General features: G+C 48.6%; 1 protein-coding gene across 2 annotated transcripts; it reads right to left on the bottom strand.

Annotated features, from left to right (window-relative positions):
• Nucleotides 1-1,241: 1,241 nt before the first annotated feature.
• LOC103358235 (insulin receptor substrate 2-like) lies at nt 1,242-14,244 on the bottom strand. Of its 2 annotated transcripts, none has more exons than XM_008283128.1 (3): nt 11,375-14,244; nt 10,537-11,036; nt 1,242-4,539 (listed from the first exon to the last, which is right to left on the bottom strand). In XM_008283128.1, exons 1-3 carry the CDS (start codon nt 14,038-14,040, stop codon nt 4,535-4,537), a joined length of 3,171 nt encoding a protein of 1,056 aa, XP_008281350.1. In that variant the 5' UTR covers nt 14,041-14,244; the 3' UTR covers nt 1,242-4,534. The 2 variants fall into 2 exon arrangements, with proteins under 2 accessions (XP_008281350.1, XP_008281351.1); XM_008283129.1 differs by having other exon boundaries at nt 10,537-11,033.
• Nucleotides 14,245-14,478: the final 234 nt, after the last annotated feature.

Genomic DNA, 14,478 nt, shown 5'->3' with positions numbered 1-14,478 from the left:
GATGCACTCATGCTGCACATCAGATTAAACATCAGAACCTGGGCTACCAGAACCTATCAGCCACGTCTACACGCCCCAAACACACCTCACACACCAACTACATGAATTATCACACATGGACATGGACATAGCGCCACCCAGTCAACCCACTCGCCTCATTTCTTTGGTACTTTATGCTAAACGCTCCAACAGGCCTCAGACCAAAGCAGACGGTCCACAGAGTCCAGACATGTCCATCAAAGCTCTCTGAGATCAAAGCATCAGCGAGAAACAACCCAAAGAACAGCACAAACCCAAACCGGAGCTGTAACATGTCTCTTACCTTATAGCTGTTCAGCCGTGAAAAGTTTGTTTGATCGGTAAATCCACACCGGAAGCAGTTGGTACTACTTCCTGTGTTACACTGAAATCATTCCGGGCGTCTTCTGGAGGCTCCGTTAGCCTCAGGGAGCAAAGGAGTGAACACTCGCTCAGCAAGTCTTCAAGATGGCGTCCTGCTGATTCTTATTGGCTAACAGTGCTGTCAATCTCATTTTGGTGGCTGTTGCTGTATTTTATTGGCTCAAGCGATTCGAAGGCGGTGTCAATCACTAAAACCGACCAATCATGACGGAGATACGGCCTTGCGTCACCACAGGAGCTTCACAGCAGTCTGATCAGCATCAGGACGCGGAACACAGACAGCGGTCTGGTTGGATGTTCAGGAAACTAAAGAGCTGCTGTATGTGGATGTATTGAACCCCATCAGTGATATACTAGTGGAATATATAGTTTGTACATGAGAACATTCAGATGGTCACCAGTGAGCCAGAGTCACAATGTTCACATGTTGTCTCTGATCTGGGAGAGGTTCAGAGCTGCAGCTGGATCAGTCCACACAGATCATTATCCTGGAAGGGTTTTTTTTAAGTGAACCTGAAAATGTTTCCTCTGTGCTGTGCGCCATCTTCATTTACTCTGAACCAGTAACATACATGCTGATGTTTACACATCTGAACACATCTTACTAGTGTTCCTTTTGTTGTGACACAAGAATTATTGAAACAGACTTTGTGGTTGCAGATGAACTCTTGTTATTGTGTCATTTTCGAGTAGAGGTCTGAAAAGTAGCTCAGGGCTGAACAGGTTTATATCAGACATCAGTATCGGCCAGAAATCGTTTTAATATCGTGCATCACGACTCTGGTGTTCAGGTTGAATGACATATAACTTGTGGAAATCAAACAACGAAGACAAAGTTGTATCTCTTTAAATAAATTCATTTATTTCTGTAGGTTTCTATCCATAATTAATACAGACAAAAGCAATACTCAACTACCAGAATTTAAAAATCATTATAATCCTCTCTTGTGAGCATCACAATAAACAGTATATTGAACTATGTACAATGGAAGACAACAACACATTCAAACTGAGTCAATCCAAGACCAAAGAAGAATCCGTCCGTGGACACAGAGATGGGAAAAAGCGCTTTTCGACAGAACAAAGATCCCAGCGATGAAAAACAAAACACTTGGCAGAAAGAGAAATGTACACGGAGCAAAGCTGCTCCCGCTCGTCACACAAAGAGAAAATAAATCAATGCAATGTTACATTTGGTTCCACAGTTGTAAACTAGAGTTTATTCATGTCACTATTGCATATGCCATTAGGTAAAGTGTGTCGACAAGGCAAAGAGATCTCTATAATAAAATAGACAAAGAATATTTTTTTCATATAGTCACAGAGACTGTGAGGGAGAAAAGCATACAATACACTGTACAACCCCAAAGCAAAAACCCCGTCCCCCTTTTAAAAATCGGTAGCCAAAGTCTTTACACAGGAATATCATTGCAACAAAGGTAAAATCTAAGTCCTCTATGTATGTTCAATAGATCTTTTTTTAGTTAAACTCTTTCTATGTACATAATATACACATTCAAGACTCTGAAGATAAATAGATTCCACGACTCGGCGTGGTACAGCTCCGTTATTATTCAACTCTTGTCAGAACCATTTGCACATTATTTCTGCGGTGTTCCCACCAGCTCAGTGATACATTCAGACAAAGGTTTACAATCTACTGTACACTAAAGGGGTCGTGAGCCAGTTGGAGTCGGCACAGCGGACGACAGAAAGACCACAGTCGGGATGCAGAGGGCGCTTTTATAAATCATGTTAATAATGGATACCCTGGTGGCCATTTTGGAGGCTCTTGGGAAGCGGCAGGATTTTAATTTTTTTTGGTTACTGTTTGCCGTTTTCCCCATCGATCAAAATTTAAAAACAAGACCATGTAACATCTAAAGAAGAAATATGACATTCTTCCCTGAACAAATAAAAAGTTTTTCCTGTAGATTTTTTTTTGTCACTGGTAGCTAATGTCAGCTAACGTTAGCAGACTGATATTGCTGAGTCAGTTTGCTTACTTTTTCCAACTATTGTGAACTTATTCTAGCATTACATGAACATTAGCATCCTGAAAAGTAAATTTTAATAAGAAGCTGTCAAACTTTTTAAAAGAATGAGTTTCCTGTTACTAGTTCATGCGGATAAAACGTTGTTGCTCAATTCATTACAGTCAAGGGTTTTGCTGCTACCATAATTACTCTGGTATGACCACTAGCCAGAAGCTAATGCTGAATAACAGTAGCTAATATCAACCACTAACTACTGTTGAACAATACTCGCTAATATTAGTGTTAGCTAATACACACGAGAAGCTAACATTGAATCATTTAGAAGCTAATGTGGAGTAATGTTAGCTAATGATAGCTAATGTCAGCCACTCGTTAACGTTGAATAATGCTAGCTAATATTAGCCAGTAACTAAATTTGGATATTGTTAGCTAATACACACCAGAAGCTAACATTGAATCATGCTAGCCAGAAGCTAATGTGGAGTAATGTTAGCTGATGATAGCTAATGTCAGCCACTTGCTAACGTTGAATAATACTGGCTAATACTAGCCTGTAACTAAATTTGGATAATGTTAGCTAACACAAGCCAGACGCTAACATTGAGCAATGCTAGCTAACAGTGAATATTGTAAGCAAACATTGGAAACAGTTGTATTATACAAGTTAACTGTTTGCTAACTTGATTGTCCCCTTCTGCTAAATGCTACATACATTTAGCATCTATCCTGTACACAGTTTAATCTTATGCAGTGTTACAGTTACATAGTCTTGCTTTAGTTTAGAACATTACATAATCCTCCTCAGCCAGCTCTTATTTTTTTATTCTGTCTGCCAGGTTATTACATTTTCCAGACAGATGATTCTCCGGTGAACCTCCATGATGGTGCCAGATGTGGCTCTCCCACCACTCGGCGCCCCTTCCTCCCCCGATTTACTTCAGGTCTCACTCGCTGGACTGAAACCGTCTCAACTGTGCCCCTTTAACCTCCACAGTTTTTCCGTTGGCTCCACCCCTCCGCTATCACCCATCTAGACAGTTGTACAGTCAAATGATATCACAGCAGGGCGGCGTGCGTCCAGCTAAAACAGCAGGCCGTAGGTTTGAAGGTAGGAGTGTGTGAGGTTTGCAGGCTCAAGTGACTGAGGAACTGTGGGAGGTACAGTGCATTCAGATGCCTGGTGCTGTGGGGGGTCTGAGCTGAGTTATAAAGACATGCAGAACTCCTAGAGACAATTAGAAATATATTTCTTTAAGTCCAGCGCTTTTGATTGGACAAAAAAATAAACTAGGTTAGAAGGAATAAGAAATTAGTAATTAAGAAAATACTTTAATATCAATACAATAAATCAGATCTGGAGCAGCCCCACTGTACTGTACATGTCTGAAATCATATATTAGAATGGTAAACTAGGCATTTAACTTTCCACAAGAGAATAATAACAATATAGAGATGTAGGTCCAAACAGACATACCATAATAGAATATTTATCGCTTATTTCATAGAAAACATAAGGACAGTATAGACATTAAGGCATCGGGTAGGTCTTATCAGACATTCATCATCCAAAAATAAATAAAATATCTAATCTAAATATAGTTATATACTCAGTGTACCTTGGTTTCCTCCCTCTGGGCCATCTCCGTAGCAGGCTTCCTTGTTCACTGGCACACCAGTTGGTCGTACGTTCAGAAACACACACTCGCACACACGCAGGTAAAACTACCCTCAAGTAAATAAATAGGATCTGGTACCATTAGAGTTCTGTTATTGTCTGACTATCTTTGCTTCTGTGCTTGTGCCAAAATTTGGGTCACAGGAGAAATGGCCTCTAAAAGTGCAGGGAACATGAGACGCACCGACACACACACACACACACCCAGACACACACACACACACACACACACACAACCAGTCATTCACACACACACAGACACACACACCTGTCCTGCCTTCAGCAAATTCATGACATGCATAGATGGTGACCTGCTTGTTCAACGTGTGTGTTTGTGAGGGTCCAGACAGTCTTTCGGGCCAAACAGCCCAGTGGAAGGGCAAAGTAGATTCTGTTTGTTTTGTTTTTTCAGCAGCAGGTCAGTCAAGATGCCAAGAGGATCCGAGGACAGACGAGTCCTTCAGTCTGCAAGAGAGGACGAGACAGAAAGGAGAGGCGTTAACGGACATGATTAACGTTTGAAACACTGAAAACACGTCACTGCTGCAGGACGAACATTTGTCGGCATTAAAATGAGCAAATGTGACTTTTATGTTTGATGATGTTTGTTTGTTTACAAAAAAATGTGCATTACAGCTTTAAGTCTTCATGTGTAGTTCAGCGTTTTTCACCAAAATATATGTAAATCTGAAATGATTTCAAAGCCAAAATAATAAAAAAAAGCTGCATTGTTTACTATTTGCACATGAATCAACAGCTTTAATGCACAGCTCTGCAGCACAACGAGACCAAACACCTCCACAGGACACCTTCAACATTCCACTGCCTCCGATGACACGAGAATCCTAAACACTCCAAACAAACTCGTCTGTTTTATTTTCCCACAAACAACACTGGTGCCAATTAAGCAGACCTTTGAGAGGGCGGACCTGAGGAGGGAACAGAGTGTTACGCTGCTACTGTACAGCGTGAACTCATTCACGGACTCATTAGGGCTTCTGTGGCACAATAACAAGGAGACACCGAGAAAAACAGCTTAAATATCAAGAACAGTGAGTGCAGCACACGTCGGAGGGCTTTTATTTATTTATTTATTTATTTTTATTTTTTTACATCCACATTTGTGTAAAAGTCGGAGCACGCTACGGGTCTTAACGGGGATGTTTAGGATGCGTTTTGCTTCATCACAGACGACATGATGTGTGACGAGTCTTACTGGGCAGTAATTCCCTGGTTTTACACACCAGCCGTTGAAGGGCAGTCGTGTGTGTGTGTGTGTGTGTGTGTGTGTGTGTGTGTGTGTGTGTGGCAGGGGGGCTGTTCTGCAACCGTCGTAATTACATAATCTAGGATGTGGAGCGATGGGGGTTGGGGGGTCTCCTGTCAGGCAGCCGTGTTGCTATGGACACACGCCGAGCGAGGAGAGGAGGACCGGCAGCAGCAGCACAGGAGCTGCTTCTCTCCGTGGAGACGCTGCGGTTGCGTTGATGTTGCAACAGATGTCGGTGGCTCCGTGGGGTTTGATCATGAGTGGGTCGAGGGACGGGGTGGTGGACGGAGGGAGGGGGGGGATGAAGAGGATGAGGCCTGCAGAAGCTACCGGCTCCAGATACCCCCTCTGCAGACGTGTTTCGTGAAAGCGTGCGAGGTCTTTGGGCGAGGAAACTTTTCAAAAAGGCAGTCGGATGACCTCAAAAATGCACAGCGGTCAGGCTGAAAGCAAGCCTGGTTTTCTAAGTTCCTGAAAAGTTGCCATTTTTGGAGCGTGGATACGAAGAAAGAGCCCAGAATAAACACCATCACCAGCCGGTCAACAGCGTTTGTCTTTACCGAGTCACACATTTAGATCCTTTAAAGGTATTTTTAACACAATGAAATGATAGAACAGAAGGATGCTAAGATACGTCCCTGCATCATGTATCATTTAATATTAACATCATTTGAACATCTGATAACTGGAATGATGTCACTGTTTGGCTGATACGTGATGACTTCACATGTGGTTGACTGTTAGCTTGACGTGTGCTCGGCTTCAAGTTCAGACTCAAATCTGAGCGAATAAATGCCCACACCTTGTGTTACGTATTCCCCAGCTGCTGTCCGTGGAGTAGCCGCTGGCTCTCGCTCATCTACCCCCAGCCGTCTAATCTCGCCTGCAGAGGCTGTAATCTCATCTGGAGCCGTGGCTGGCTAAATGTGGGGAACGCTGGCCACGCAGTTATCTAGCAGCTAGCGCTTCTGTCTGGAACATCCCGGCCTACTTTAGCCCCCCTCCACCTCCCTGAGCCATGACACACACACACTCACACACACACACACTCACACACACACACACTCACACACTGCCTGGAAACTCTGACACAAGAGCCCGCGGTGTTACGTGTTTGTTCTCCATACATCATGTAACACAGCATTTCTGGATTTCCTGTCTTGCCTATTTGCTTTGTTGTGTTTGTAAGATCTCGGCTACAATGCAGCTCCGATTAGCAAACCGTTAAACAGCTGGTGTGTGTGTGTGTGTGTGTGTTGGAGCCAGTGTGCAGCGACGCGGTAACAATGGATTGGACAATCAGGCTGATGGGTACAATCAGGTGTCACCTTTATGAGTAATTCTGCAAATAGCAGAACAGAATGTGACTGAACACGGCGACCAAACTGTCAGCAGAGGAACATGTGGCATCAAGTCAATTACACATCAAGTATACGTGAATTAATCATCATCATATAAAGCTAGAATCAGAAACACCTCCTCCTCCTCCTCATCTCATGATGAAGCTCATGAACCTCCAGCATTCATCCTGTGACCCACAGCACGGATCCCGACTTCCAGTTTAGGAACCACTATCGACTCCGACAGCCTCTACTGAGCATGCTCAGAGCACGTTAGAGATGCATGGCTGTGCACGTAGACCTCTTTCGCTTGCTTTCCTCTAACATCCCCATCAAAGGGCCTGTGTGTAACACAGATACACAGAACATGCTCTGGCTGCGTTCGCCCACCACATCATCTCTGCGATGACATCACTCGCAGCACAACCGCCTGAATGACGTTAAGAGGAAGCGGGATTTGAGTAGATGGACGTGGATGTCTCTAATCTGGCCGACAAATTACACACACACACACACACACACACACACACACACACACACACACACTGGCTCGCCGCTGATGGTCATGCTCTGTGCAGGCCGTGGGTGCGGCAGATGGTGGGCCGTCATTAGCGGAGGGATAGTGAGTAGGTGCACTAGAGAGGGACGTATAGCGGCATGTATGTGTTTACATGCTGCTGTGTGCACGGTGCAGGAAATCGGTGTAATGAGAGTGTTTGCATGTGTGTGCAGATAGAGCAGGGTGGCAGGTGTTTACCCCCCTCCATCCCACCCCCAACCACACGCACACACTCTCACACATTTGCCCTCTGGAGAGTGGCCATCTGTCACTAGCACTCAGGAAGGAGTCCAAGTGTCACAGCGGGGCTCCTCCACTCCTGAAGCCCCTTTACCCCCTTTTTTCACCTTCAGTCTGTCTCCTGCTGGCTGTCAGGCTGCTGGTGAAATGATTGGTTAAAATGAAAATTCAATTCCAGAGATGCACATCTCCAGTGAAAGGAAGTCAAGTCAAGGCACCAGATACATAACCTGAACTGTAGCAACAATGATCTCAATCATCAGGAGCCGGTTGTCACCGTCAGATAAAGGTATTAGACGACGAGGTGGAACAAAGACGGCTGACTTGGCTAATCTGGGCCTGGTACAGAACATCCACCTGGCTGAGCTGTGGCTAGCCAGGGCCACGAGTGGAGACGGCCAGCTTGGGTTAGAGCAGAGGTAAACACCACCTCCAAGTCACATGGGCTGGCCCGCTGACAAACCAGGAGGTAAACAAACGCCTGACCCTTATGCCAGCCTTCTAAGCTGACTCTAGATGGAGAACAGAAAAGAAAAAAAAAAACAACATATCCAGCTATCAAAGCTTATGACCGCAACGTTTTGTTGACTGGAAGCTGCACAGTCAAATTTCTCACCAAGGGGGTCTCACATGGGTCTGGGGGGCAAACGCTAAATTCCACAGGGCAGTTTAGGGACTTTGATCCTGACAAACAGCCACCTCTTCCTCCACAGCCGTGGCACGCAACCAGCAGTTCCCCTGCCCTGGGAGGCGGTCCAGCCAAACTACATTTCACTAAGAGGGTAACTAATCAGCAGAGGTGTTTGGCCGGAATGAAAACCTGCAGACTTTTGGGTCAGAGTGGCACATGGTCCAGGGGCCCAGCGTGACGTCCTGATAAACATGGAATCAAAGCCCTCCGCCAGCAGGGCCCGGCGCCAACAACCCCTGTAGCATACTCTGACCTCCTTCACCCCGCTTCGCAAAACACAGCGGTGGAACCGAGTGTTCAGTAAACAAGCGATCGGGTCTGCCATGGAGGGCTCCTGCTCTCCCAGAATGCACCTTGGTCGAGAGGGGGCCTCACCAATGAGTTTGTTTGTTGCTTTAAAAAGCCAAAGCCCCTCCCCTCCCGTTCCTACTGAGCATACAAGGCTGTGCTCCATCTCCCCCTCTCTGCTTGTCTTACTTCTGCTAAGTGAACAGCCTAATGAGGCAGAAGGGCAGCGGAGTGCACGTGCCATCCTGCCCCATTATGCACGCATTCATTCGCTCTCCCACAAACAGCCAGGCAAGCAGCACTGGAAAACAAAACAAGCTCCTCTCCTCTCTCGCTCTGCACATCTCTGCCAAGTGCTCACGGATGCAGGCTACACCACTGGAAAAAAAAAAAAAAAGAGAGAAGAACTGCATGCGTACGTGCTGGAGTCCACATGTATGTGCTTGACTGTTTCTCCCTCCCTCTCCTTGTCAATCCCATTTAACGAGCTTTATTAGCACCATAAAAATATTTACCGTGGGCACAGAACACGTGCGACGCAACACGGTCCGGCTAAAAACAAACAGGCGAGTGCACGTTGTGTTTTTAGTGTCAATAAAATTCCTGAAAGATGTCGGCGTCGTGGATGTGACACTGTTTAAAGAGAGCATAATGAAGGCTCTCCTGGGGAAAAAAAACGGTTTTCCATACGGTGGGGGTGTCCTGATGTTGGTACGTTCCACTTTATTTACCAGAGCGGCACAGAATGTACTAATACTAATAACTTACACAGCATTTCTCCTGTTCTGCGAGCTAAAAATGAAACCTGCCTCTCTCTCCGTACACAGGGGCCTTGTGGTGAAATAAAAGCCACTCTCTATTCAAACGGCCCAGACAAAAACAGGCCCCTCTCACAGCAACTTTTCAAACCAGCTCTGCCAGGAATGCAGACCGTGACATCCAGTTACCTGATGGCTGCATAGCAACTCGCTCGCTTTGTTGTTTTCCCCCCATCGCTGCCTGCAAGGACACAAACACACATCCACTTGTGCTGGGCCTCACATGTTCGGGTGCAACCCCAAACCCTCTACGTGCTCACCATCACATGCGAGCTGGCTGCGTGTGATGGACAGCGAGGGGACAGAGGGTCAAACTGGGCTTTAAAGTCAACATTCGGCGGTTTGTTTACGCCGTCTGCTGTCCCACGCCAACGGTTTTGTTTTGCTCGCTGGGATATTCTGGGACACGGTATTGATCAGGGGATGGTGGGAATAAGGGGTCTGGGTAGAGGTCACATTGATGTGCAACACATCCTAATGCCTACCCAACTGAAAAACAACAGCAGGAAATGCCCTCCGATCATTACCACTCTCATTCCTGCGGCATTACTGCTAATAACAAGCCACGGTTAACCAGTTTTATAGGATTTACACCAAACTATTTGACACCCTGTTCTTGTTAGTTCCTGGGAACCCATTTCAGAATTAATCTGCCGTGTCGGTTTCTTGTGTAAAAACCTCCATTCATTATGAGCGTTGGTGGAATTCTTGTGTATTTGTGGTATCTGCCGCCCACAGCAGCAGCAGCGTCCTGCTCTGTCACGGTGCTTGTTTACTTCACAGCTCTCAGCCTGGTCACGTTTCACAGCAGCCTCGTGTTGCGTTCACATGTTATGGGAAATACTGAAATCACAACAAACTACGGACCCCACAGGCGGGTAAGAGAACGTACAGACAACCTGTGTGTTTGGAAGCTTCGACACCTGACGCCACACTGCTGCTCAACTGTGAAAGAGAGTCGGAGCCACGAGCTTTACTCCTGTGAAACTCAGACGTAGGAGCTGAGGAGGAGTCCCTGAAGGCAGCATCAGCCACTTGTTTATTATGAAAGGGGCAGTTTGAATTTGAATTTAGAGGAAATGCAAGTCTGCTTTCACTTTTGTTGTTGATTCCACCTGTTTAACCGCCAGCTGCAGCACCGTCACATGTTTCAGTAGAAAAACATCTTCAAACACTTCATTCATCAGTTATGGCTTTAAACTGAATGTTTAGATATTTTATTTAGCAGTAATTCATGTGACATAAACCTCACCCACCTTTGGCAGTGGTTGCAGCCTCCTTGAATCCCAAACAGACATATGGTGAGCTGTGTAATCCATTGATACCCCCTTTGCAGCTGCTGGTGGGTTTGAAGCCAACCAGGTCCTCACATTTCTCCACATCCCTGTTGTCCAGCAGGTTCAAGGCAATGTAGTTCAGTCCGTTCGGGTAGCCGGCCGAGTTCTGCCGGTTCACCGGGCTGCCGTACTCCTCGTCGGAGCCCTCGCTGCTCCGGGAGGAGATGTTCTCCACCGAGCTGTGCCTCTTCACCGCGTCGCCGCGGGCAAAGGAGGGGAAGACCGGCGTCACGGTGGCGGTGGAGGAGAAGGTTTCGGAGCTGTGGCGCCGACGTCCCTGCGGATTGGCCCGGATGACCTTGGCAGAGCAGTCAGGGTCCACTGTGGAGGAGGAAGCGGCGCCAAGCAGGAAAACCCCAATGTGTTCTGGGACACCCTGATCCTCCAGAGACAGCCTCCGCTCCCTGCTGCTCTGGCTGCTGGAGAAAAAGTGTTTCAAATAAAGGATATTTATTTCATTTTCATGCTGGATTTACAGAAAAAAGAAGCAAATATCACAGTTAAAATATCCCCATATAACTCGGACATTAAGGACAGTTGATATGTTTGCCTTTGGGCTCAGTGTAGAATAATAAATGAACCCGATCACTGGTATTGGCATTTGCATTGATAACCCATTATCAGTATGTATGCAGTAAAATTGTACTTTTGTTTATTCAGTCATTCAGATGCCTCTGAGCTGTTCTTCTAATAACTGAATCAATACCTTTTGTTTGAACAGATAAAATAAAGAATAAAAGATGACACAGACACATACCTCACTGTGTTCTGAGGAACCAGCTGTGGCGGCGAGCTGGTCATCCCGAACGTCATCTCAGTGTAGTCGTTTTTCACCTCATCGCCGAGGCCCTGAGAGCCTTTCTCACTATCGACATGGTACACTCCATCCTCTGAGCAGGGGCACATGGATAACTCTGGGAGTGTGTCCAAGCGCTCAGCGGGAGTGTCAGCCTCCTTGGGTGAGCGTGAGCCCAGCTCCAGGTTTATGTAGTCTGTCAGAGATGACCTCCCCGGGCCCCCGCCGCTGGAGCCCAGTGATGAAGACTGGCTCTCTGTGGAGACGAGGGAGGGAGGCGAGAATCTGGTGCCGCTGAAGTCGATGTTGATGTACTCCCCGGGACTCCTGGGCTCTCCGGGGAGGGGGTGTTCGTTCATGCTGGGCAGGGTTCTCAGGGTGTCCAGAGATAGCCTGTTGGGCCGGCCCAGCCTCCCCCTGTAGGGCAGGCTCTCTGCCCGGCTGTGTCGGACCGGGGAGGGTACCGAGGGGCTCAGCGGTGACGTCTGAGCTGCACTGGGCTGCATCACTGAATAGTAGTCTGACTCCACTGCCCTCTGCCTCAGACTCTGCGGGCTCATTAGCACATACTGGCTGTTATCTTCATTCTTGGAGGCTTGAAGCTTAGCAGGTAGCGTGAGGGAGCCGGTCTGGTAGGCCGGCCTGACTGATGCAGGCTCAGCTGCCAGCAGGCCCAGGTAGTAATCAGGGGGCGTCTGGAGTGGGGGTGGGTTTCCAGGTGACATGTTCATGTATTCACCGTGTCTGTCCGGGCTCTCGATGGAGGATTTGGAGCCGCACCACATCCTCATGTAGCCGTTGTCCTCCAGAGAGCTGCTGCAGGGGGAGTTGGTCTTGTAGCCGCCACTGGCTGCTGCCTGCGGATGCACCCTGGGGTTCACAATCTGCTTCGGTGCTGAGACACACATGGGGCTCATGGGCACGTAGTTGTCTGCTTTGCCAGACGGAGGTGCTACACCTGGCGTCATGGGCATGTAGCCATCGTCGCCAAGGTTACTGCTGGAGCTTCTGGATGAGCCTATTTCTATGTCTCCATAATCCTCGGGGTAGCACACTTTCGGGGAGGCGGAGTGGGAGTTGTGTCCGTGGGCCATCCTCATTAATGTGTACTCATCCAGAGAGGCCGAGGAGAGGGGCGTCACCACCTTCTGCTGCCGTGGCGTGGTCAGGGAGTGCGTTCGCTTCCTGTAAGCCAGACCCTCATATCCAGACCTGCTGCCATTTGCTCCTTCCATTATCATGTAGCCACAGGGGTCGCTGGTGTCCCGGGACGGAGGCGTGCTGGACAGGGAGTCCGGGGTGTCGCTGCGGGTCAGCGGGAGGAACCTGGGCTCCCCCGGGCTGGAGCTGTAATCATCACAGAGCATGAAGCCGGTGTCGCTGAGGGAGCCGGAGATGGAGGCGCTGCAGCTGAAGGGCCGCCTGGCTTTGTCAGGAGTGGAGATACTGGCCCCCCCTCTGGGAGACATGCTGATGGGGCTGGAGGCAGCAGGAGGGGAGTTAGAAACTGGCATAGAGCGGCTGTGATGCAGGTTGGAGGTGGACTCCAGCATCCTGCAGGTGCGTCCGCTGCTGAGGGTGTTGGACCTGCTGAGGTGGTTCGAAGAGTTGGGGCTGGTGGGACTCCCGTTCACAGATATGGACATGGACACCGGCCGGGTCACGCTTCCGTCCCCCTCGCTGGCCGTTCTTATCCGACAGGACGTGAACTTCCTCCCTGGAGACGTGGCCGCCATGCTGTCCGTCCTGGACCTCCTCACCAGGCCCGTCTGACTGGGGGGGAGGTTGTTGAGGTTGCGTCGTGTGGGCACAGAGATGGGGTTGGTGCTGGCAGACTGGCTTTTGCTCCTCGGCCTGAACTCAGAGAGCTCCTTCATGGCCTTCATGGCCTCCAGGATGGTCTCATGGATGTTCTGCGCCACCACCGAGTCCTCTGCCTGCATCCAGAACTCCCCTGGCCCGGTGACCGCCGACCGGCCCACCTCGATGAAGAAGAAGCTGTCTGAGTGGCCGCATCTTCTGATGTTCATGAGCTGTAAACTGACAGCAGCTGTTTCAGAGTTCAGTTTGACGAAGCTGATGGTCCGGCTGGACAAACACAGCCGGTACACTCCAGTGAGGTTCTTGATCTGACCCAAGCCTTTGGATTTCAAGTTGACCTGCCATACCTCCTTATAGACAGCTGTAGCGGGAGAAAGCAGTCCGTAGCTGGATTCTTCAAAGCCCACTAAGGAGGACGTGGACGCGGGGCTGTCGTACACTTTCCCCTCAGCTATTAGATCCGTGAGGACCCGGTACCAGCTCTCCTGCTCCTGCTCGTTGTCCGCAGCCACCGCGAAGTACTCGTCCTTGGTGTAGAGGGCGATCAGGTGCTTGTGTTTGGCGTCGGCCCGTTTGTTTACGCACAGACACGAGTCCAAAGTTATGACCCGCTTGGCCGCCGACTTGTTCCTCCATTTCTTCTCGCTCTCATAGTACTCCAGGCGCGCGGCGCAGCGCTCCGTGGGCTCCCGGAGCACGAAGAAGCGTCTGTGTCCGTGTTTCTGCTTCCTCAGGTAGCCGCACTTCTTCACCCCGTTCGTCCCATTAGATAACAGGTGTCCTCCCGTCGCCGGAGGACTTGCCATTTCTCACCGCTTCTCTCTTTTTCTTCTTCTTCTTCTTTTTTTTTTTTTCCAAATCAGCGAATTTTTAAATCTTAAAAACTGCACAGCAATAAAAATAAACTTCAGCAGACGTTTTCTTCTAATCCATAGCAGGATGCGTGTGTCCGCTGTCCGCCGCGGTGCGAGCAACAGTGCAGCGGGTCCAGAGCAGATCTGATCCTGGAGAAAAACAACATGTGACGCTGCTGCTCTAAAAACAGAATAAAACACGGAGTCATAGGGGGGCGGGGCGTCCTGCAGGGGCCGTGCCTGTCCATCACCGCGCTGCGCCGCCGTTCATTGGCTGCTCGCATTATTCAAGCCCGGCAGGCCCCGCCCCCTGCTCTCCTGCTGCTCTCTCATGTAGAAACAGAAAATATCAGCAGCACATTAAACAACAGGAATTCCTCCAAATGCCAG

The sequence above is a fragment of the Stegastes partitus genome, unplaced genomic scaffold (assembly GCF_000690725.1).
Source record: "Stegastes partitus isolate 25-593 unplaced genomic scaffold, Stegastes_partitus-1.0.2 Scaffold298, whole genome shotgun sequence".
NCBI classification, from domain to species: domain Eukaryota; kingdom Metazoa; phylum Chordata; class Actinopteri; family Pomacentridae; genus Stegastes; species Stegastes partitus.
Note: the sequence above shows the minus strand (reverse complement) of the source record. Positions and strands in the feature narration are given on the sequence as shown.